We start from the raw sequence: 24027 nt of genomic DNA on the forward strand, positions 1-24027 counted from the left end.
AAGAGATTATGAGAAGTGTGTGAGTCTCTATTGTCGAGGATTAACCTTTTAAGAGCCTTGAAAAACCCTTAGGGTTCGTTTGATCTGAAAAATATAAGTACTAGACAGAACAGTACAAGATAGAACAACACAGGACAAACGTTTAAGGTATTGAACAAACTTTGTGTTGTACGATGTTTGGTGGAAAAAATATTATTTTGTTATTTTAGACAACTTGTGCAGATGACAAAAAGTTGTTTTGTGGTTCTTTGGGAGACAAGAATTTCAGTATTTGTCAGGTCCCTTGACCCCCATTTTGTCCAGTACCAGGAACAGTTTTAAAATCAAACACAGCACAACAGAAGTTGTCATATCAGATCCTTTATTTTTTTAGCAGATTAAACACACCCTTAGAGATAATGAGGAAGAAAAACAATGTTCAGACCCCGTTACGTGCATGAAGAAAAACCATATTTTAACCTCATTACGTTTGTGAAGGATAGCCTCTTGTGAGTGAAGTTGGTGTATCGTCACGAACTATGTTTTGACTTTGAGTAACCCTCGTTTGAGGGAAGCTAAGGTCTCGCATGCGTGAAGTTAGCATGTTTTCGTTCTTGTGTGTTAATTTTTCTTCGCAATATGCCTGTAGTTGAGGATCTGCGTCCATGAAGTGGCATGTATTAGGTAAACCTAAGGCGTAGGCAGGTTCAACAACACTTTCTCAAAATCATCTACACAAATTTCCCTTCAAAGAACCATCAACCGTTGCTAACCATAGATCATGATTTAAAGGCGAGAGATTCAACCTTGTAAATTCGTTCTGTTTAGTTTGTCGACATTTTTGTTGTAGATTCTACTTACAACCATGTCTAACATTAAAGAGTGGTTCAAGTGGATGGTGCACAAGTCATGAATAACATTATATCAAATACAAATTCTATAAAATTCACCGTTGGATATCCTCAAGTGTCCTCATCCACCATTGATTCAATTTTTTAATAATTAAAATTGTAAGTAGGGAAAATAATAAAGAGTTGAGATTCCACTAGAAAAAAAATTCATGGGAGAGAATCCTTTCCCAGTGATAAGACATGTTTAAAATGAAATTTTTAAGACAATTTTATGACAATTTCATGGACTTTGATCTTTTCGCATATTTAAAATTTATCGGATCACCAATATTTTAGTTCAAACATTTCGAATCTGGATACTCAGTGGGTTCGGTGGAATGCTCACAGGGGTACTGGTATGATTTTGAATGTCGATGGGAGCAGTCTTGGAAATCCTGGTATCTCAGGTTTTGGGGGCTTAATTCGTAACAGTGATGGTGTTTGGGTTCATGGTTTTGTTGGAAACATAGGTTTCTCTAACATCCTTCATGCGGAGCTATTGGCTATCTATTATGGCTTAGTATTGGCGTGGGACTTTGGATTCACGGAGTTGTGGTGTTACTCAGATTCTAAGTCTGCAATTAAGTTGATCTCAGAAACTGTCAACACTTGGCATCACTATGCAGCGATTATACACAATATTAAGGAGCTTCTCGCTAGAGATTGGCGTATCCATATAGTTCACACTTACAGAGAGGGCAATGCTTGCGCCGACTACCTTGCCAAGTTTAGGGCTTCTCATCCTGAGACTTATTCTCCTCTAGCTGATCCCTCCAGATGGAATGAGCCTCCTCCTGTTAGCTGATACTAATCGGACTTATTTCTCTAGATAGTTTGGTTTTTGTTTGCTTTTGTGTTTTTTTTTTCTCTCTCCTACTTGTACCAAAAAAAACATTGATTTTATAATAGGAAACTAAATTCGAAAAATAGAAAAAAAATAAGGACCAAACTGCAAATTTGAAACAGGCCTAAAGACAAATTCTCAAAGTTGAATACTGATTTCCATTTTCGACCACCATCCTCTTATCAGCACAATCCTCATCTCAATTCTTCTTTACAAAACCCACAAACAAGTGATGATGTAGAAAAATATTTCTATGGAAAATATCCATATCATTATACAAAGTAAATTCATATATACTTTATATCATTCCTCTTTTACAATGTCACCCAATTTGATTTCAAATGTTCATATCATCATACCCTGTAAATTGATACCTCCTTTTTCATTCCCCTTTCACAATGCCACCCATTTTGATTGCAATGTCTCAACAAGGGTCTATGCAATTTCCAACAATGTTTCAATTACCAAAGCTTCAAATCCAAAATTAATAGATACCCAATTGAACCAATTATGCATTGATGGTTCCCTTAGTGAAGCTGTGGCAATTCTTGATTCCATTGCCGAACAAGGGTGTAAGGTTAGACCCATTACATATATGAATTTGTTACAGTCATGTATTGATAAAGATTGCATTTTGATGGGGAAGGAGTTGCATGATAGAATTGGGTTGGTGAGAAAAGTTAACCCTTTTGTGGAGACTAAGTTGGTGAGTATGTATGCTAAATGTGGGTGTTTAGATGAGGCACGTAATGTGTTTGATGAAATGCGTGTGAGGAATTTGTTTACTTGGTCTGCTATGATTGGTGCTTGTTCAAGAAACAACAGTTGGGGGGAGGTTGTAGAATTGTTTTATGAAATGATGGAGTATGGGGTTTTGCCTGATGAGTTTTTGCTTCTGAAGGTTTTGCGGGCGTGTGGGAAGTGTAGGGATTTAGAGACTGGGAAGTTGATCCATTCTTTGGTGATTCGATGTGGATTGTGCTACTCAAAGCATTTGTGTAATTCGATTATGGCTGTGTATGCCAAGTGTGGGGAGATGGATTGTGCAAAGAAGATTTTTGATTGTATTGATAAGAGGGATAGTATTGCATGGACTGCAATGATAACTGGATTTTGCCAGAATGGTGAGATTGAACAAGCTCAGAAATATTTTGATGCAATGCAGAAAGAAGGAGTTCAACCTGGTTTGGTAAATTGGAACATTTTGATAGCATGTTATAATCAGTTGGGGCATTGTGATATCGCAATTGATTTAATGAGAAAGATGGAGTGTTTTGGTGTCGCTCCAGATGTATATACTTGGACTTCAATGATTTCTGGCTTTACTCAAAAGGGTAGTATAAGTCATGCTTTAGATTTGTTGAGAGAGATGTTTTTAGCAGGAGTTGAGGCCAATAGCATTACAATTGCATGTGCTGCCTCAGCATGTGCAGCTTTAAAATCATTGAGCATGGGATTAGAAATACATTCTATTGCTGTTAAGATGAATTTGGTTGGCAATGTGCTAATTGGTAATTCAATGATTGACATGTATTCCAAGTGTGGCAATATCGGAGCCGCTCAACGCATTTTTGATATGATGTTACAGAGAGATCTGTATTCTTGGAACTCAATTATTGGAGGATATTTCCAAGCTGGTTTCTGTGGCAAAGCTCATGAATTATTTATGAAAATGCAGGAGTCTGATTCACCACCTAATGTTGTTACATGGAATGTAATGATCACAGGATATATGCAGAGTGGTGCTGAGGATCAGGCGTTGGATCTTTTTAAAAGCCTTGAGAAAGATGGGAAAATTAAGCGAAATGTAGCTTCATGGAATTCGTTAATATCTGGTTTCGTACAAAATGGACAAAAGGACAAGGCATTACAGATATTCCGAAATATGCAGTTTTCCGACATAGCTCCCAACTCAGTCACAATTCTAAGTATCCTTCCTTCCTGTGCAAATTTAGTGGCCAGCAAGAAAGTGAAAGAGATCCATTGTTTTGCAGTGCGTAGAAATTTAGCGTCTGAACTTATTGTATCAAATTTATTAATTGATAGTTATGCCAAGTCAGGAAATTTAATGTACTCGAGAAATGTTTTCTATGGATTGTCAGGGAAAGATGTCGTCAGTTGGAACTCTATGCTTTCTGGTTATGTTTTACATGGCTGTTCAGAGTCTGCACTTGGTCTTTTTAATCAGATGAGGAAGCAAGGACTTCGACTGAATAGAGGTACTTTTGCGAGTATTCTCTTAGCTTACTGTCATGCTGGAATGGTGGATGAGGGGAAGAGTGTTTTCTCCTGCATCACTAAAGAATACCTGATTAGACCAAGTATGGAACATTATTCTGCTATGGTCTGTTTGCTTGGTCGTTCAGGGAAGCTTGCTGAAGCATTGGAGTTTATTCAAAACATGCCCGTCGAGCCAAATTCCTCTGTATGGAATGCCTTGCTGACTGCTTGCAGAATTCATAGAAATTTCGGATTGGCAATCATTGCAGGAAAACGTCTACTTGAGTTGGAACCTGGAAATAATATAACTGGATATTTACTTTCACAGGCATATTCTTTATGTGGGAAGTTTGAGCTGGAGGAAGGAAAGGCTGTTAATAAACCTGTTGGACAATGCTGGATTGAAAGGAATAACACAGTCCATACTTTTATAGTTGGTGATCGTTCAAACCCGTATTTGGATAAGCTACATTCTTGGCTAAAACGGGTAGCTGTAAATGTCAAGACACGTATTTTCGACAATGAACTTTGCATTGAGGAAGAGGAGAAAGAAAATACTAGTAGTGTGCATAGTGAAAAACTTGCATTTGCTTTTGCTTTGATAGATTCTCATAACACACCTCAAATTTTACGGATAGTAAAAAATTTGAAAATGTGTAGAGATTGCCATGACACAGCCAAATACATATCATTGGCGTATGGGTGTGAAATATATTTAAGCGATTCAAGTTGCTTACACCATTTTAAAGGTGGCCGTTGTTCCTGTAGAGATTATTGGTAGAGCAAAAATAACGTTTGAGAGAATCAGTGATGTCAGAAACATGTAAATCTGTCTTAAGGTATAGTTGTTCATGACATACATAAATTTTCTTACGAATTGATGTTTATAAGATAACCTTTCACGAAACTGAAATTTTTGGCTTCCCCTTTATACATTATGTATCAGGTTAAACTGTATTAAACTTCATTTGGCTATTGTTCAACCATTTTGTGATACTTTCTGGATGGAAGATTTGAATGTATGTTCTGTAACTAATTTCAACAGGAATATATTAAAAAAATTATTGAAATCAATCATTGTAATAATTTCAAAGATGCTTAAAGATTGATAATGGGAAGTGGAGCTATAAAATATTGGTAGAATCAAAACTGTCCCATGAATAAGAATCCACAAAATAAGCATCATCCTATAAAAGCTGCACCACTAGTTGCACCAGGTGGTGAGTGCCTGCAGAAGCAACAGAGTGAGTGCTCCTGGCTAAATTCCAAAAATGGAATATAGCAGAAGATAATGAATTAATATTGTTTCTTATCTTCAGTCATTTCTTTTTCTTCTGAAAATGTTGGAATAAGATGTGGAAAGAAAATGTTAGCTCCTTGAGCATAAAAAGTTTATGAAACTTTCTTAATAAAAGCAAAAGACTGATTTCTGTTTGGAATATGATTCTCTGACTTTCAATGTTTTCCCTCCATGGTGGAACCAGAATTAGCTTCTTCTAACATCTATAATATTTTTCTATACTAAGTTCTTTTCCACAAACCAACTTTCTGCTTCCATAAATTCGTCTTACACCTTCCCGTAGCTTCATTCACGTTTACACTCACACCTGCAGTTTTCTAAGGTCTATCATTCGCTTCCTAAAAGCGGAAGATGGTAGTGTACTCTTAAAATATCTCATGTTTACATTGCATAGAACTCATTGCATACATTACCTTACAGCTTATGTTAAAAGACTGTCTTTTCCCCTACTTTTTAACACCTATGTATGTTTTGCATGCAGAGTTCTGAGGATTCCATAAAAAAACCTGCATCTGTTGGGCCATGGGGAGGTAATGGAGGGTCCCGTTGGGATGACGGAATATACTCAGGATTAAGGCAATTGGTGATTGTTCATGGGACAGGAATTGACTCTGTCCAGATTGAATATGATAAGAAAGGAAGCTCTATTTGGTCAGAGAAACATGGTGGAAGTGGAGGAAATAAAACTGACAAGGTAATGGTTTTATCATGTACTAATCTGATTATGTGACATTAATTTGCAATCTTAGCACCAAAGAATCTGTGAAGTTGGTTTCAGTATACATTAACCAACCATTTTCAACTGTGTTGCAGGTGAAACTTGATTATCCAGACGAGTTCCTAACTTCAATTCATGGATACTATGGTAGCTTAAATCAATGGGGGCACAACTTAGTTCGGTCACTCAGTTTTGAGAGTAACAAGAAAACTTATGGACCATTTGGTGTCGAGCAAGGAACATATTTTTCGGTACCAATGACTGGGGCCAAGATTGTTGGGTTCCATGGCAGGTGCGGTTGGTACCTAGATGCCATTGGCGTCTATATGAAGTCCTTGAAGCAACCAAATCCATCCAAAGATTTGCATAATTTGGGCCACATTACTAGCACTAGTGAGAATTTTGGATATTCTGTGATACAAGGAACTGTGAACCAGAACTATGATATTGTACTTGCTGTTAGACAGAAAGATCAAAAAGATGATTTCGGCAAGCCTATACCAAACAAGGTATCAGGGAAAATTTCTACTGTAAAAGAATCAAACAACATTGAGCACAAAGAAAAGGTAAGATAGCCTGCAACCTTTGTGGAGGATCTCTGTCTTTGAAGTGCTCCTTAATTTTTTATTTAAATGTCAAAATATTTGCGTTTACACAAAATGAATCTTAAAACTATTTATGTAAATTATGTTGCAGATAACACATTCAGAAGTGCCACCCGCAAAGGTTGGTGGTGTAGTTGCATGCGGTCCTTGGGGTGGCCTTGGCGGATATGCATTTGATGATGGGACCTATAAAGGAATCAGACAAATCAATTTGTCACGCAACGTTGGAATTGTATGGATTAGAGTTTTGTATGATCATGATGGGGATGCGATATGGGGGTGCAAACAAGGTGGGACAGGAGGATATAAAAGTGATAAGGTAAACCAAGAGCATACAACCATATTTAGCTTATTTTACTTAATCTAGAAAATTGCATTGAATATTTAAGCATTTTTCATGCATCATTTTGCAGATAGTCTTTGATTTCCCATATGAAGTCCTGACACATATATCTGGCTACTATGGACCTTTGATGTACATGGGTCCTGCTGTTATAAGATCACTGACTTTCCACACCACAAAAAGGAAGTATGGACCATTTGGGGAAGAACAAGGAACTTATTTCACCACAAAGGCGAAAGAAGGTAAAATTGTTGGCATTCATGGGAGGAAAGGTTTGTTCCTTGATGCTTTTGGTGTACACTTGGTGGAAGGAAAAGTAGTAGCACCGGTGGCAATGCCTCCGAAGGAAATTATCCCTGGAGAAAAAAATATTGGTGAGATAGGCAGTGCTCAATGGCCTAACAAAATGGTACTTACTAAGCCATCAGCAGCTGAAGAGGTATTACTTTTAAATAATGAACTTTTAGTAGATATCAAAGACATTCAAGAATTTGATTATCTTTATGTATGAGGTATTCCATTCACTTTGATCCCATCTTTCCCAGGTTTCTTATGGTATGATAAAAGAACCAGCTCCATGTGGACCAGGCCCTTGGGGTGGTGATGGAGGTAGATCTTGGGATGATGGAGTCTTTTCTGCGATTAAGCAGATTTATTTAACAAAAGTATCAGAAGGCATCTGCTCTATTCAGATTGAGTATGATCGAAACAGGCAATCTGTGTGGTCTATAAAACATGGCGGTAATGGAGGAAACACAATGCATAGGGTATGATTCTCAATTTCCACTTCCTTTAAGCACATTCCACTGTTTCACTCCTGGTTCATTATATTAGTAAAATTATAAATAGAATTTATCTGAAATTCGATGTGCATGATCATGAATATAGTATGGCGATATTCAACAATTGAATGGTACAATTCAATGTCTACATTGAATTATTAAACTAAGTAACTATTGTAAGAGTTACTCCCGAAGTAAGTTGATTTTCACCCATAATATATGCATATATGTGTCTGTCGTGCCTGTGTATGTGGATATGTATGTATCTAAGTATGAAATAACAAGCGAATATATTAATAAGAATAATCTACAATTTGTAACTCTTTACTTACTATGTCAATTGGGATGCTAGATACAATTGGAGTACCCACATGAAGTACTGACTTGTATATCTGGCTATTATGGGCCGATCACAAAAGATGAGAAGCATACAGTCATAAAGTCACTGACATTCCACACCAGTCGTGGTAAGTATGGTCCATATGGTGAGGAAGTAGGGAAATTCTTCACCTCAACCACTACAGAGGGCAAGGTGGTGGGTTTCCATGGGAGGAGTAGCTTGTACTTGGATGCTATTGGGGTCCATATGCAACACTGGCTTGGAAGTCAGAAAACTTCAAGGTCCTCCCTCTTCAAACTATTTTGAGTTTATGATTTATGTTGCTTGAACAAAACATCAGTGTTGCGAGGAGTTTCAAATTTTAGTTTAATAATAATATGTGAAGAAAAAATATGAAGTATATAAACAGAATGTAATCCGATGAGAGCCTGATTACTTGTATACTCTGAATAATAGTTTGGTGTGGTTTTCTGATTATCAGAACAGTTTTCTTTACTATCATGAATAATGTAATTTGTGCGTTGGTTTCTTATACCTCAAGGTTTGACCTGAGATTTCAATTTATGCAGTTGTACCGATACAAATACCTTTACCCTCTCTTTCTCTCTTGCAAACAATTATATAACGACAAATATAATCAAACTATTCGGGGAAACTCTCCCCGCCGCACACATGATTTCGGATGTATATCTCTGAATGACATAATTTCTTTAGAAGTGTACTTTTAGACCGCACCAAATGTGTTTTTATCGGATGTGCACATTTGAAACCATGTTGGGCATGGAGAAAGTTTTTCCCAATTGTTTTTCACAAGTCGGTTTATCAAACGAGATTATAACACTTTGCCATGAATTCATTTTATTTTATTTTCCAAAAATTAGCATGATATGTGAACCAATCAAGCCCTCTTATGTAGATAATGAATGTTCTCAAGAATGAATCCATAAGGAAGAGAAGTAGGACAACCATTCAGGATAAGAGTTGCAACAAATTTAGAGTCACTTTCAAACCAAAGAAAACCCATTCAAAGTACCTCACAACTCTGTCATAAGAGTTAGGAGAAGCAGCAGATAACTTATTTGATACAAGTATATTCTGTAAATAACGGCTGCTATAAATTAGGGACGTAATTCATTACATCGATAATCATTCAACATACGAATTTAACAAGATTTGTTCGTCAGCTGTCCACTCTCTAAACAAATCTATAATGGTAAATAATTAAGTAAAAAAGAACAATATGATACGATTATGGATATAAAATGATAAATTAACAGATTTTGAATGGCATGCTAGTAGCAGATGTCTTGATTTCACCATTATTGCTCCTTGCTAAAACATAATTGTTGGAAGTCTTTTTACCCATCAAATCTGCCAACACTCCACAACTTTAGATCATGCAAATGCAGTGCCTTCTATCTAATCTAACAATATATATACTTGATGTTATTAATTAGGCAAGAAATTTTCTCAATGAAGGACACAACTCAGACGATGAATCATAATCATCAATGACAACATGTGAAAGATTTTGTTTCACACATCATCCAAAACTTAAGAAACTATTTTTTATCTTGCAATATTTCTTGCACCTTTCTTTGTATTACATCTAAATACACATGAGCTTATTTAGACTAACATATCGCAACTTGTTGTCATATGTAGACTATAATAGGAGGTTAGATAGAGCTCAACTAATTTGAGTTAAAAATTAAAAAGTTAAAAGGCCAAAGTTCAAAGCTTAACAAAAAATACTAACATATAAAAAATTAACAAGCACAGTCTGTGTAACATTCAGAAATATCGGGTTACATATGCTGGACCAACCTGTATATCCATCTCTGGAGACACTAATTTAATTGATGTTAATTTGACTAAAAAAAGATAAAACGTGTCTTAATCAACTCACATATATTTTTATTTTATTCCTTGAAAAAAACAAAATATCTTTATTTTATTTTTTAAAAATTTATGTAATTCACATTTTTCTAATTCTATGCAAGTGGTCCACCTTGATTCACTGTTCAAATTATGAAAAATTTCAATGATGTTTGACAATATAGTGTAAAACTTAAAATCAATAAACTCTTTTCTACTTTACAATTTTTTTTAATGAGTCGGGGATCGAACACAGAACCTATAACATACTATCCAAATCTCTCACCTCTGGACTAAGGCACTGTTTGGTAAGTCCAATAAGCTAGCTTATAGCTTATTGAACTAGCTTATAAGCTTGTTTGAAAAAAATGTGAAGTGTTTGGTAACGAGCTTCTCTAACTAGCTTATAGCGTTTTTTGAGATGTTATTTCAAGTAGCGTATGAGCTTATAGCTTATAGCTTTTTCATTTTATTTCATATTTACCCTCATTAATTTTATTTATTTATTTTTTAAAAATTATAATAACTACCCACTAACACTTACAAAAAAAAAAAAAACTACCCACTAACTATGTATTTTTATGTTATTTTGTACTTACAACAGCTAAATTTGCCAAACACTTTTCAGCTATAAGCTACCAGCCATCAGCTAGCTTTTCAGCTATAAGCTAGCTTATCAGCTATCAGCTAACTTATAGCTTATTTTTACCAAACAGAGTCTAAATCGAGTGGCTTACAATTAAAACACTAATATAATTTATGCTAGTTCAATACGGAATAACATATATATTTTTGCTGTTTTTAGTATCAATTAAATTATTACTATCTTCTTTTACCAGAAAATTATTACTATTATTATTATTATTATTATTATTATTATTATTCTTATTATTATTATTATTATTATTATTATTATTATTATTATTATAAAAATAAAAATTACCATTAACTGTGCAGAACATAAAATTATATAACTAGTTTAAAGACCCGTGCACATGTACGAGTCATTGATTTTTTTTTTTTATATTTAAGTTTGTCATTATATTATGGTAGAAAATTTATTTAGAATAAAATATTTAAAAATTTGTTATATAATATTGTTAAAATATAAGTGAAACTATTGTGCTATTTTTTGTTAAATTTATTAAATGAATAAATTTGATTATAATTATAAATGATAAATTATCCAATTTTTTTTGTATCTGTCACAAATAATAGTCTCCTGTATATTTTTTAATAAAAAAATAGAAATTTGATTAGGAATATTTAGGATAATTTAGTAAATTTGATAGTAATTAACTTTATTATATTATTATTATTATTAATAGTTAATAGTATATTTGTTTATTTAAAAACCAAAGAAGAATGGATAAAATCCAAAGTATATTGTTTTTTTTTCTATTTTTATATTCTTAATTTTATGCATATTCATCTTATTTTTTCTATAATTTTTTTTATTGACCATTTTATTCTTTTTTTTTTTAATAAATTATTGAGTTGATCATATTAATCTGTTTTGTTGTTATTTTTATGAGTATAGATTGTTTTGTTCTAATCTATAATCTATTTTGTTTCTATTTTTAAGTATATCATTTTTTTTGTATTTATCTTTATATTCTTTCTTTCTATATATATTTAATTTTTTTTAGTGAAATTATAATGAAGATATAAAACTTGCAACGTGATTAAAAATAATAAAATAAATTAGTGACTTTGATGGTAATCACTTATAGATTTATCATCACTATAAATAATAAAAATTATCAGCACTATTTATAGAAGTTTTCAAATAGCTGCATCCAAGTACAAAAAAATCTTGATCAGCAGTACTCCAATTGGTAACCAAACGAGTGACAAAGCAACATCATCAGAGTGAGTCACATCTCTCACAGCCAGTCAGCGATGGATCGTGCTCAGCTTCTGTTGGTAGGTTTACCTCTCTTCCTCCTCTGTTCCGACCTCTTTTCCCTTTTCACATCATCTCCTCCACCACCAAAGCCATCTCACACCCACCACCACAACCACCACCACCAACAACCAGTTGTTGACCGTATAGCTATACCGTTCCCCTCAGATTCCGAGGTAATTTTCTATTCCATCAACCAAGTTATTTTATCATCATAATATGTTTGATAATTATTCGTTTCGTCTTTGATTTCAGAAACTAGCCAACAATATTGGAGGTGTAGGTTTTGGCAACACTGTCAACATCAATTTCTGTTCTTCTTGCTCCTACAAGTACTTACTTTCCCTTATATCGTCATCATCATCATCATCATCATCATCATCATCATTCTTGTGTATTGTTGCTGTTTTTACCCTAAATTTATATACGCCATTAGTTTTATTTAATTAAATAAACTTTCAATTTAGTATTAGGGCTAAGCGCAACTGGGAAGACTAATCCCGTGTGACCCAAATATGGAGGCAGCAAACTCTCTCTCCTAAGAGTTTTAATGCTGTTGCATGCCTAAGCTCAGGATCGAACCCGGACCTTGGTTAACCTAGAAGAGACTGTGTCATCTCATCTAAGCGCTCTTGGGTATTTAATGCTAAGCTATATCAAAATAATTAGGTTTTAAAATATATAATATATCAATATATCAACATCAATTTAGCCCTAAAGTATTTGAAAATATGTATTCTTAGTCCAACATCTTAATAGCCGAAAATAATATGACGAATTAATATACTTTAGAGAATACTTATTATATTTATACACTAAGAATTAAATTGAAGAAAGAGTGATACTTTAAGGATTAAATTGATGGCTTATTGTTTTTTTATTTATGCATTAAGATTGAAAAATGTTATGTGGATAGTCAGACACTTGTTGTGTATCTTTGTCTTATGCTTTGGAATTTTGATTCTCAATGGTTAACCAGAGAAGTGTTGTCTAGATCGTTGTTGTGCTTGTGTTTTTGTTTTGCTTAGAAGTTGAATTGAATTACCACAAGTTTCCGGGTCTACAAGTATTATAAATTTACAATTTAGTAGAGTTAGCTATCATTGTTGCTCAAGAGTTGAGGGTATTAGGTTTTTACATCGAGCGTAATTAATCTTTACAAAATTGACTTTTAAGGTCAGAGATATCATTGTTTATAAACTTTTTTTAAGGGATTATCTCTTTTCAATGTGGGACTTGGATTTTTCCAAATAGAATGACCCAAGTGTTAAATCACTATTACAAATTTATATCACATGATTAGGATCAAAGAGAGTTCTACGGAAATACTTAAAACTGTAAGAGAAAGAAACTAATCACAACAAATTGAAAACAAATTAGTTTTATCAATAAGGAACAATGTTTGGAACATAAATCATTCCATGCATTTCACTTATGATTTAATATATGTTTAAGTTACTATCATGAAATTCATGAGGGATTTCCTTAATTAACTAGAGATTAGTTCCTTAGTTCACTAGTTTCTCTTGCAATCTTGAGACCTATTTAATTCTTTACTGTCTGTTTGGATACTTATTTGAACTTATTTACTTGCATAAGCACTTGTGAAACTCTTTGAAAGAGCTTATGAAAACAGGTTATAACATGTCCATAAGCTATTATCAGCTTATTTCTATAAGTTCTCCAAGGTAGCTTATGAAAGCTGCTTATAGCTTATATGACAGATAATTTTATTTTATCTTTGTTATAAAAATAGTTCTTACATAAACACTTATCTGAAAAACATTTATACTATAAGCGTTTAATTAAGTTGTTTATTCAAATAGGCCCATGGTTGTCAGGATCGAGATCCCACTAAAGATCGTTGGGGTAAAGAAAGATCGTAGATCGTAGGATCGTAACAAGGATCGTAAGATCCCACAAATTTTCTTAAACATAAAAACTTCATTAATATTAAACATAATCTTAAACATAAAAACTTCAATACTCTTTAACATAACCAAAATAGCTTAGACTTAAAAACTAGAACATAGAAAAATAACTTAGACTCCTAAACTTAAAACTAGAACATCGACCCTTATACTCTTAAAAACTTAAAAACCCCTAATTCATCAAGTTGTTCAAGAAATTCTGATCAAACCCAATTCGCATGTCTTCCATAGCATCTTCATCTCCTTCAATCTCATCATCCAGATTATGAATTGCAAATTCATCTTCAGCAGTTGCCACTTCATGTTCTTCATTTTGAGCTTCCCCATCCAAATCCTCACCTATAGTGAAATCCAAAATTTCATTGTCACCTGTCTCTTCAACAATCCATTCATTATCGGAATCAATCTCATCAAATTCAAGTTCACAATCTACCACATTTCTAGTCTTGTTCTTCTTCGATAACTTTGAGTTGGTCATCACAAAGACAACATCATTCATAGTTTTTTGTTTCAACCGATTTCTCCTCTTTGTGTGGACCTAATATATACAAAGTTTAAGAAAATCTATTAGTATTTTGAAAGCGTAGGTTATTTTCAAAACTTAAAATTTTAAAGATGCTTACCATCTCAAATGCACTCCAATTTCGCTCACACCCGGATGAGCTGCAAGTCAAACTTAGCACACGGATTGCAAACTTCTGAAGCTCCGGATGCTCATCCCCATAAGACTCCCACCATTGTGCAGCAGTTTTTGTTCCAAGTGCAGCCATTGCTATTGGACCTCCAAAAACCCCACTTTTTTCTTAAAGCTTTCTAATTGAGCATCAATTATAGTAATTTCTTTCACATCACCAATCATCTTTTGCAAACAGTCATACAAACCACGCTTAACTTCAAAATCAGCTTTAAAATCAGCACTGTAGTGTAATTTGGGATTGAGATAGTATCCAGCAGCATGCAAAGGCCTGTGCATTTGCCTATCCCATCTATCATCAATGATGTCCCACAATGGATGAAGACATGATTGAAAATTTGAAAGGAAATAAGAATTGCAAATATGAGCAAGTGCAGTTCTGAGAGGTTGAAGAGATGAGAATGGTTCATAGAGATGAAGAGAATTTATAGAAGAGACTGACCTAGGGAATACGATTGAATAATTAGCAACCATTAATGAAATTAGTGATATAGTTGATGAATAGAGATAGGAATGCAAGGCTCGATGCAAAATTCCCAGTTCCATATGATTTTTTTGATACGCAATCATGTTTATAGGTGAAACCGTTCCTTTTTCCCATGTAATCAGGGTTAGATGTACAACGAGCAGCTTTTTAGGTGAAGCGGATCGTTTTCGGGTCAGGTCGGTGTAATTTGAACCGGGTAAAAAACATATCAAATGGGTTGGGGCGAAACGGGTTGAATTGAATCTTTATAAACCCATAACTAAAACAACGCGTGGAAGATCTCTGCTTTCACGATCTTACGATGTTTCTCTGCACTTTCACGCTTTCCTCCATTCTTGCGATCTTCTCTGCGCTCTAGCACGGTGGCTCACCCCCAACACGTAAGATCGTGGGATCTCACGATTTAACTATAGATCTTAACAACCATGAATAGGCCTTAATCTACTTATTGAATAACATTGCTCTGCTTGCTGTTTCAAATTTCTTATAGTTGATCCATCTCTTGTGTTGCCGCGCTTTGTTATGTTTACGATGAGAAAGTTGGTGTAAATGAATGTTTCTATTGTATGTAGGGGAACAGCGGTAACACTAAAGAATATGTTGGAGATTTCCTTTCCAGGAATTGAGGTTTTTCTTGCAAATTATCCACCGCCACTTCCAAAACGTCTGCTAAGCAAAGTGGTTCCAGTTGTTCAAATTGGTGTTATAGGTGTTGTAGTTGCAGGGGAACAGATTTTTCCAATGTTGGGTTTTGTTGCACCTCCTCCTTGGTATTATAGCTTGCGTGGTAATAGGTTTGGAACCATTGCCACTACATGGCTTCTTGGGAATGCCTTGCAGTCATTCTTACAGAGCTCCGGAGCATTTGAAGTTTACTTCAATGGTGATCTGGTTGGTGCTCTCCTTCCATCTTTTAGTTTCTTATATACTGTTGTAGTTAATATTTCTTTATGAGTTGAGCCTCTGATCTTTCTCCAAGGAATTCAAATTTTGTTATCTTTGCAACTCTTTCGTAACCACGCATAATCAATCATATGACTGAATAGGTGCTTTGCATGACTAGTTTTATCAACATTTTTATCACTTGACTTCATTTTCCGGTTACTGAATATTCACCACTATCATATAACATGTTAGTGACCATCGTTGATTCTGCCAGTACTAGTTGCATTCTTAATCTTATAAATTTTTCTGTAAGGGGCCGTATTTTTTTTTTGTTGAATGCATATTTATTGGATCATATTTTATATTTAATAAACTAAATATTGCATCAGATTTCAGCAATAAGTTACTATGAGATAGTGGGCACGTTTGAAAAATGAGAAACAGTTTTGTTACCTAGTTCCAGTTAATAATGGTGGTCCCTTTGATTCATTGTATAAAACCTTTGCAGTTTAGAGCATCTACTTTCAGATTGCAATTATACTAACATGCTATTACCGGGGAGTTGGGGTAGAGCTGTTTCTCCCACCATGTGTTTGACTTTAAATCAGTCATTTGGTTTGGCGACATATTATTTCGATTCTTAGGTTTCTTTTATTAGAGTTTATTTGTAAAATACCTAAGAAATGGATCAATGGTAAATTGATCTTGAATAAAAATTCCTCTTTTCTGTTTGGAAACTTGTTTTCTGAATCAAATTTTGACTCCCTTCTTACATCTTTAATACTATTGAACTCATATTAACCCCTTCAAATTCTTCTGTCATCACAGGTATTCTCTAAACTGAAGGAGGGAAGGTTTCCGGGAGAGATAGAGTTAAAGGATCTGATCACCAAAAGGATGGCAAATTCTAGACTTGTCAGCAGTGCTTCAGAATTGGGGCTTTAGCTCATTTGTCGAATTGCCTCTCATGAAGACTTCTAATATGAATACACAAAGATGATTTAAATGGACCTAACATTGCATTGTGAAGCAGAGAAGCTGGTACACAGATATAATAGGAATGTAATGTTGCAAGGTTTCCATACTGGAAAATTAACTGTGTATTATAGAATAGCTTACACCGTCATTTTACTATTTTCGACATTCTATTCTACATCTTTGCTATTGTCATCTCAAGTAAATTTCATCCACTACATGAAAAGCTGAATGATTGACAGGATGGTTTAGAACTGATTGGAAGTATAAGACTTCAGAACCAGATGTGTTTAGAAATTTATCGATAAAATTATGGAGATACTGTTGCAACAAATGAAAAATAGATCAAGGAATTGAATAACTTAATGACGGAAGTTGCATTCGGAGGGACTCATACTGGTAATAGCTTTAAAAATTACTGACACCAAACTTATTTTTTTATCAAGGGAAGTAAAAACAAAAGAAGACTAAGACACTCCTCTAGGGGAACAATCTCCCCTCAGGCTAAAGAACTTAGTCCAATTATCTTCCGTGACAAATTGATTCTAAAACTCCCAACATCCTCACAATCTTGCAACATATGCATGGTAGTTTTTAGAAAAGATCATCACTTGACATCCTTCTATGAGTATGACGACGCCAAATTTTTCTTCCCAAAGATTCTGTTGATAAAATATATCACTGAGTGAATGTTCAAATTACTTTCTAAAGTTGTAGTTATAGGACGTTAATGAGTTAGATTTTTGAAATTATAGTCCCTAAACCTGTAGTTATTTCCTGTTTAACAAATATTTCAAATTACTATCTAAAGTTAAATATTTAAAATTAAATTAATCCCTAACTTATTTATGAATATTGTACTAGTACTCTTCATATTTATTACATAAATCTCAAATTCCTACTCAAAGATAGTGAGACGTGACTAAATTACCTAATAATTTATAATTTCAAAATGTAGTCGATTGCATTTTTTTGAGGTACAATTTTAAGCATCAAATTGGAATTTCACACATTATTTTGGGCATCAATTTTTGCGTGTATGTGTGCCAGTGTGCACTTATTGGCAAACAACTTACATAAACATGTAAAATCTGGCTCCTACAATTTTAAGCACCAAATTGGAGTTTCACACATTATTTTAACACAAATGGTGAAACAATTTATTATTATTTTTGCTTGATGGTGAATAATTTATGTAAACATGAAAATTGGTTTGTTGTTGTGATAGTAACTAATATACATGATGCCTAAAATTGAATCATGGCGTGTATACACTATTGATTATTATAGACCAAACACTGCCATATTTTATTGCCTTCCCCTTCAAGCCATTTTTTGTGTAATCTCCTTTCAATTGCCACCATCTTCTACCAAATTGAACAAGCATATTGTTCAGCTAACTGAAATTCATTACTTATTCCTTTAATATCAACCTGTAATATAACCAATAAAGCAAAAATATGTTAGTATTTCCAAGCCTTAATACAAAAACTCAAAACCGAAGAGATTTAAATTCTTTGGAACAACTCCTAACCTTAAAAACTTTTATATTCTGCTTATATCACGACCAAAAACAAAAGTTGTAGCCCAATTAATCGCTACATAGAATCTGTTCCTCCAGCTAATGACACGAGTTAGATATGCCGAGCGCCAAACAAACCAACTGACAAAACCTGCTAGAGACAATCCTTTTGCTTCCTGTAGGAGATAAGTTAGTAAATTAAACTGTTTTATGTTTTTAAAAGCACCAACAAACGGACCCCTCGATTGACCACAGATCAGTCCAATGGCGCCTTTCTCCTGGGATACGATGCGTGAAAACGAAAAAAGCACCGACAAAAGGTTTAGGAATGATAAAAATCACCTTGTTCTGTCTAAGGTCCACTAGAGCCTTGTAACTGCCAACAGTAGCCATGCTTCCAAGGTGCTTGTAAACAAACTGATTCCCCAGGTCCATGTCGTTCATGCTGTTTGCGCGGCCTCCATTGGCTTTACCTACTTTGTTTAACAAGATTGCTAAGTATTTACCTTGCCTCTCTGCCACCTGTGGAATTCAAGTGGCAATGCATTAAGCAAACTGCTTTCATATAATATATAAGCTGTTTTCATAAGTTATAGAAATAAATTGAAAACAACTTATGGCCATACATGAGCTAATTCCATAAGCCCTCCTAAACAATCTCACCAGTATTTATACTAGCAGATAAGTTCAAATAAGTTAGTCCAAACAAGACCCTAATTTAACATGAATAAGTTTTCCGGCAAAGGAACATACAATACATGAACCTGGACCAAGTATAGAAAGTAACACATTCAGAATGGAATGTGTTTAGGGACAAACTAAGTGCGTAGTGTTAAAAACTAAAACCAAAACTACATAATGACAGGAATTAATGAAACCAATGTAAGTTACTTGGGCTAGAGCTGGAAGTGTTGGTTTTCCGGTACTTTCAACAAATCCACTGCAGTCACCTATTGAGAAGATATCTTGTACCGAAGGAACACGAAGCCATTCATCAATGCCAATCCTGTTAAGAGAAAACTTTGTACATCAATACTCACTCGCTTTATTGTCAAAACATAATATATTTGGACTATTGATAAAAAAAAAATATATATTTGGACAAATGTGATCCTGCTTTCCTGATAATACAGATCTAAATACTATACTTATCCATATAGAAATCAGCTGCCAATTGTAAATTTTGTAACAGTTGTCCATGGAAAGAAAATAAATGCAAGACCTATGTGGAGTAAACAAACCTTCCACCAGGAGATTTAGGGAGATCCAAGGATTGGATAAAAGGTGATGGACCAACTCCAGTAGACCAAACCAGCAACCCATACGGAACCTCAGTACCATCATTAAGTATAATCTTCTTTTCTTCGACATCTTTCACAATGCCACGAACAAGTCGCACTCCTGACTGATAGAAATTTCAACATAAGGAACATATTGAACAAACAGCAAAGGGACTTTTGTCGTATAATATTCACAAGTTCAACATGAACATATTCAATAAAGTAAAGAAACTCTTACAACATAAAGCTCACCTTTGTCAACTGGTTGGTGGCGTAGTGCCTGAGTCGGTCATCAAAGGAAGACAATATCTCATTGGCCTAAAGAGGCATGAATAAATTGATTAACACAAATTACCGTGAAGACATTTTATGATTATGCAGAAAAAATATTGTTACAAATTTACAACAAAATTGGCTTCTATGAACTCTAAGATGTTTCTAACCATTCTATTATAACTGTTACAATAAATTGCTGACAGCCTGACAGTGAAGATAAACAATGGCAAGAACAAGACGATTTTTGCCAATTTCCATAACATGTGTATAATTTATTTAATTGCATCACATATCTATCTATACCTCAATCAAAGTAACATGGATATAGTCCTTCACATGAGCATATCTTTGACGAACATCTCTCATAATAAAATCACTAAGTTCACCGCTAAACTCAACTCCAGTAGGACCACCTCCCACAACCACACAGTGTAACAGCCTTTTCTTTTCCTCTTCCTCAATCCCTGCATCCAAATCAAATACAGATTGCAGAGATAATGCATAACAAGCATTTTTTATTTTCAAATAAAGTTACATGAGCAAACATATGAAAATTATTGCAAACCTGGAACTTCAGACATCATCAAATTCAGGAGCAACTTCCGACGAATTTCTTGTGCATGGTAAACTTCACGAAGAAATATTGCATGTTCATGAACTCCATGAATTCCAAAGGTGGTTGGCTGTGCTCCCAATGCAATTACTAGCTTATCATAGGAGATTGTAAACTTCCAAGGATCTAGTGTCTGTGTTCCTTCAGTTACAGTCTCACATTGCACCTTAAATACAATGTGTCAGATTCTCATAAATTAATCTACATTGTGATTACATTTATTTCAGCTAATAGTAATACTAGTATCATACCCTTTTGTTAGTTGTAGTCTAAAGGAGTAAGAGCATTTGGACAATACAAACAGTGCAATAAAAACCAGAAACAAGACGACACAACAGTAAGATAAAGCGGAACACACAACAGTACTAACTGCTAAGGCTAAAGAATGCAGTTTCATACATAAAAAACTACATTTCTCGAAATATTCTAACTAAACTATTAAGAAGAAATATCAGTTTATATATAAAAGGCTACATTTCTTGACCTAACTGAACTGCCAGGGAGCAGTTTGGGGAGTACAGCAACCAAGCCTTATTCAACTAGGTGGGATTGGCTACATAGACCAAATAACACCCTAATCTTCTATCTTAAGCCATATTGATAGCCAAACCATTAGCCTCTGCATATAGTGTTTAGGCCTTCATTTATCTCTAGTGTTTGAGCTGACCTCCATATGCTCTACTCTTCCTCCACGCATTCAATCATCTTTTCTACAATAGGTGCTAGCCCAACTATTTCTCTAAAGTTATCATTCCTAAGCCTATCTTGTCAAGTATTTCACTCATCCGGCACAACATTCCAATCTCTACTACATTGAGTTTATTCACATTTTGCCATTTTACCACTTAACACTCTGTTCCATACAACATCACCGGTCATACAACTATATAATCCAATTTTCCATTTAGAATAAGTGGTACTTTTTTATTGCATAAAACAATTGCAACCCTTCTCCATTTCAACTACTCCACTTGAATGTGATGGTTTAGATATCCCTCTATTTATTTTTTCGTTTTGAGTAATTGACCCAAGATACTTATACCGTGTGACCTGTGGTTAGGTCTCCAATTTTCAGCTCTAGGCTAGCGGGTGTTTCACCTTTTTCGCTAAACTTGCATTTCATATACTTCGTCATACTTCTATTAAATGGAAACTATGTGCTAACTTTGGAGGATTCAACAAACAAAATAACTTCGGATGCAGCAATGTCAATCACTAGTCTAACACTGTTTAGCAAAAGGGCGAAAAAGAGTAAGCAATATATATGAAACTGAATTTCGGTTGAGGTTTCCAGTGTCAAGCACCGCTTTGAAAGTTTTGGTTCCAATACAACAATAACCAAGTATCTCACTAGTTAGGGTAAAATAAAAGTATGCAAGTATATTTAATCTTAACCCTATAAATAAATATCATAACGATGCTTGTTGGCTATACATGCCCATTATCAAGTGACCACATCATAGTTACTTTAACAGCAGACACTTAGTTTGATAACAAAATATGTGGGAACGAAAGTTTGAAGGGACTAAAAGCAGAAGTTAGTAACTTTATAGGAACGAAAAAATATATTTAATCCTAGATTTTATAACTTCAAAAGTCTCTAAGACAAAAATCAACACATATATACGACTTGATTGCTAATTTTGATTCTTAAATTTTCGACCTAACTCAACCCCACAAAATCAACTTGTTAAGTAAGGATCACTGATCTTTATAAACTCTAATTATGTCACAACTATAAGCAACATGAAATTTAGCTTTTCTCCAATGACCCCTCAAGCCCCAACCAAGAATTCATAGTGATACAATGAGTAATTTCATAGACCAAACTAATAAACGAAAAACACATTCTAACACCCATTTAACTAACAAAAGACACATTTAAAGACGAAACAGACCAACAAAAGACACATTCAAGGGTATTTCCATAACTTTGATACATTCATCGACCATAGTGTCACCGCCTAACATAGTGAAGAACTCAAATGCCTATTTATTTACCATGTTAAAATTTAATTCAAACCTAGCCAATGAGATCTCTAAAAAGTCCTTTTTTTTTCTTTATGAAACTAAAAAGCCCCTTTTTTCTACCATAACAACTAAATCATATAAATATTCCCAAGTTCCAAACATGCCATAAAATTGAAAAAAGGAAGAACAGAAAAAAGTCAAACATGTCATAGGCATAAACAAATATGTTTGTAAACACAACACAACGAAAGAAAAAGAAAGATACCTCATGTATATCAGCATTGATACCAGTACAATTAGCAAGAAAGAAAAAGGAACCAGGTTCATTAGAAATAGCAGGTTGAATCCTAGCAACAGGCTCAGCAACAGATCTAAACTCAAGAGTTCCAACACAAGTAGAAGCCAAAAGAGGAGTGAAAACCATGTGATTACGAGGTGAAACACAAACTATATCATAGATTTGTGGGTCCAGTCCTTTCATGAATCTACACCCAGCCCAACCAGTTCCAAGAACCACCACTCGTGGTTTCTCGTTTGGTTTGGTGGGTCCGAGACCCGCATAGCGAACCGGAGAAGTTGAACCGGGTTCAGGGATGGTTGAGGTTGAGAAACGAGAGAGAAGAGTGAGAGATGGGAAGCGGTGAAAAGGGTCTGTGATGGTGGGTTTAAGAAGGGGTTTCGTGGTGGAGAAGTAACATTTTGAGAGGTTTCTTAACCAAGACATGGTGACGGTGAGTGTTTATTTTGTGTTTGTTAAGGTTTGAGGTACGAGGATGTAAGAAAATTGAGGTTGTTGGATTTGGATTTGAAGAAGGAGGAGGAGAAGAAGAGAAAGTATGCTCCAAAGATGTGGGCTGGTGGGAGGATGAGATCAATTTGACTTGACTGATGGCAGAAAGAAATGTCACTACCTTTGTTGGGCTGCTTGCCTGCTTTTACGGGATCTGATCTGATGTCATCAGATGATTTGTTGACATTGATACTTTGAATATTCATGCAGCCATATATCACTAAGCATCACCTATTTTTTAAGTCACCGGTTTGGTCCAATGACGAAATATTTAGATAGTACGCATGATGTTATAGATTTAATCCTCATTGTCAATCTTGTAAATAAAAAAAAAATCACTTATTTTCTATTTTTTATTCCTCATGCGCCTCATGAAATTACTAAAATACCCCTCACGCCATTTACAGTGCGACCGCCTTTCGCTTACTAGAAGGTGAGTGTGTTAATTTTTTGATTGTAAAAGTGCATCCACCCCCAGGGTGCAGGGTGTGGTCACCATGCATAAACTTCCTTCCTACACCCAGCATATTTGCTTCCTACACCAAAAGTCAGCCAAAGCCCAAAATTAGGCAATCCATTACTCGCGCCCCCCATATACTACCTCATTACTTGCGCGCCCCCATTTGCTTAGCGCACCCCCCAGTTTTTTTTTCTTTTTCTCCTAGATTTCTTGTAAGCCCCCCAATTTTTTTTCCTCCCCTAGATTTCTAGCGCGCCCCCAAATTTTTTCTCTCCTCCAAACATCTAGCGCACCCCCCCAAATTTCTAGCGCGCCCCCCGTTTCCAATTAAATAATAA

General features: G+C 34.7%; 5 protein-coding genes across 6 annotated transcripts; 3 read left to right on the plus strand and 2 right to left on the minus strand.

Moving 5' to 3' along the window:
• The first annotated feature begins 1884 nt into the window (after positions 1 to 1884).
• On the plus strand, positions 1885 to 5849 carry LOC123881839 (pentatricopeptide repeat-containing protein At1g19720). The gene is made up of 2 exons (XM_045930582.1): positions 1885 to 4772; positions 5715 to 5849. Exon 1 carries the CDS (start codon positions 1967 to 1969, stop codon positions 4712 to 4714), a length of 2748 nt encoding a protein of 915 aa, XP_045786538.1. The 5' UTR covers positions 1885 to 1966; the 3' UTR covers positions 4715 to 4772; positions 5715 to 5849.
• Positions 5473 to 8553, plus strand: LOC123881840 (jacalin-related lectin 3-like). Of its 2 annotated transcripts, XM_045930585.1 has the most exons (7): positions 5473 to 5587; positions 5715 to 5927; positions 6047 to 6517; positions 6648 to 6875; positions 6970 to 7338; positions 7445 to 7666; positions 8034 to 8553. In XM_045930585.1, the coding sequence occupies exons 1-7, from the start codon at positions 5585 to 5587 to the stop codon at positions 8325 to 8327; spliced, it is 1800 nt and encodes a 599-aa protein (XP_045786541.1). In that variant the 5' UTR covers positions 5473 to 5584; the 3' UTR covers positions 8328 to 8553. The 2 variants fall into 2 exon arrangements, with proteins under 2 accessions (XP_045786541.1, XP_045786539.1); XM_045930583.1 differs by lacking the exon at positions 5473 to 5587 and having other exon boundaries at positions 5700 to 5927.
• A 3125-nt stretch (positions 8554 to 11678) lies between these two features.
• LOC123881842 (selT-like protein) lies at positions 11679 to 16955 on the plus strand. Its single transcript, XM_045930587.1, has 4 exons — positions 11679 to 11981; positions 12061 to 12137; positions 15490 to 15808; positions 16631 to 16955. Exons 1-4 carry the CDS (start codon positions 11802 to 11804, stop codon positions 16745 to 16747), a joined length of 693 nt encoding a protein of 230 aa, XP_045786543.1. The 5' UTR covers positions 11679 to 11801; the 3' UTR covers positions 16748 to 16955.
• On the minus strand, positions 13424 to 15238 carry LOC123881843. Its single transcript, XM_045930588.1, has 2 exons — positions 14360 to 15238; positions 13424 to 14274 (listed from the first exon to the last, which is right to left on the minus strand). Exons 1-2 carry the CDS (start codon positions 14504 to 14506, stop codon positions 13909 to 13911), a joined length of 513 nt encoding a protein of 170 aa, XP_045786544.1. The 5' UTR covers positions 14507 to 15238; the 3' UTR covers positions 13424 to 13908.
• Positions 16956 to 17913: 958 nt separating the features above from the next.
• Positions 17914 to 23436, minus strand: LOC123881844 (internal alternative NAD(P)H-ubiquinone oxidoreductase A2, mitochondrial-like). The gene is made up of 9 exons (XM_045930589.1): positions 22705 to 23436; positions 20421 to 20634; positions 20159 to 20319; positions 19832 to 19897; positions 19541 to 19704; positions 19191 to 19305; positions 18642 to 18821; positions 18312 to 18475; positions 17914 to 18210 (listed from the first exon to the last, which is right to left on the minus strand). The coding sequence occupies exons 1-8, from the start codon at positions 23161 to 23163 to the stop codon at positions 18323 to 18325; spliced, it is 1512 nt and encodes a 503-aa protein (XP_045786545.1). The 5' UTR covers positions 23164 to 23436; the 3' UTR covers positions 17914 to 18210; positions 18312 to 18322.
• Positions 23437 to 24027: the final 591 nt, after the last annotated feature.

The sequence above is a fragment of the Trifolium pratense genome, linkage group LG4 (assembly GCF_020283565.1).
Source record: "Trifolium pratense cultivar HEN17-A07 linkage group LG4, ARS_RC_1.1, whole genome shotgun sequence".
In the NCBI taxonomy this organism is placed as follows: Eukaryota; Viridiplantae; Streptophyta; class Magnoliopsida; order Fabales; family Fabaceae; genus Trifolium; species Trifolium pratense.

Excerpts from the sequence above, each read along its gene's own strand:
- LOC123881839 (XM_045930582.1), top strand. The coding sequence starts at position 1,967 with ATGGAAAATATCCATATCATTATACAAAGTAAATTCATATATACTTTA.
- LOC123881840 (XM_045930583.1), top strand. The coding sequence starts at position 5,700 with ATGTTTTGCATGCAGAGTTCTGAGGATTCCATAAAAAAACCTGCATCT. Across the intron at positions 6,876-6,969 it reads GAGGATATAAAAGTGATAAG|ATAGTCTTTGATTTCCCATA; the intron begins GTAAACCAAGAG and ends ATCATTTTGCAG. Across the intron at positions 7,667-8,033 it reads GAGGAAACACAATGCATAGG|ATACAATTGGAGTACCCACA; the intron begins GTATGATTCTCA and ends TTGGGATGCTAG.
- LOC123881842 (XM_045930587.1), top strand. The coding sequence starts at position 11,802 with ATGGATCGTGCTCAGCTTCTGTTGGTAGGTTTACCTCTCTTCCTCCTC. Across the intron at positions 11,982-12,060 it reads CGTTCCCCTCAGATTCCGAG|AAACTAGCCAACAATATTGG; the intron begins GTAATTTTCTAT and ends CTTTGATTTCAG. Across the intron at positions 15,809-16,630 it reads TTTACTTCAATGGTGATCTG|GTATTCTCTAAACTGAAGGA; the intron begins GTTGGTGCTCTC and ends CTGTCATCACAG.
- LOC123881843 (XM_045930588.1), bottom strand. The coding sequence starts at position 14,506 with ATGGCTGCACTTGGAACAAAAACTGCTGCACAATGGTGGGAGTCTTAT. Across the intron at positions 14,275-14,359 it reads ATTGGAGTGCATTTGAGATG|GTCCACACAAAGAGGAGAAA; the intron begins GTAAGCATCTTT and ends TGTATATATTAG.
- LOC123881844 (XM_045930589.1), bottom strand. The coding sequence starts at position 23,163 with ATGTCTTGGTTAAGAAACCTCTCAAAATGTTACTTCTCCACCACGAAA. Across the intron at positions 20,635-22,704 it reads TCAATGCTGATATACATGAG|GTGCAATGTGAGACTGTAAC; the intron begins GTATCTTTCTTT and ends ATTGTATTTAAG. Across the intron at positions 19,306-19,540 it reads CCTAAATCTCCTGGTGGAAG|GATTGGCATTGATGAATGGC; the intron begins GTTTGTTTACTC and ends TTCTCTTAACAG.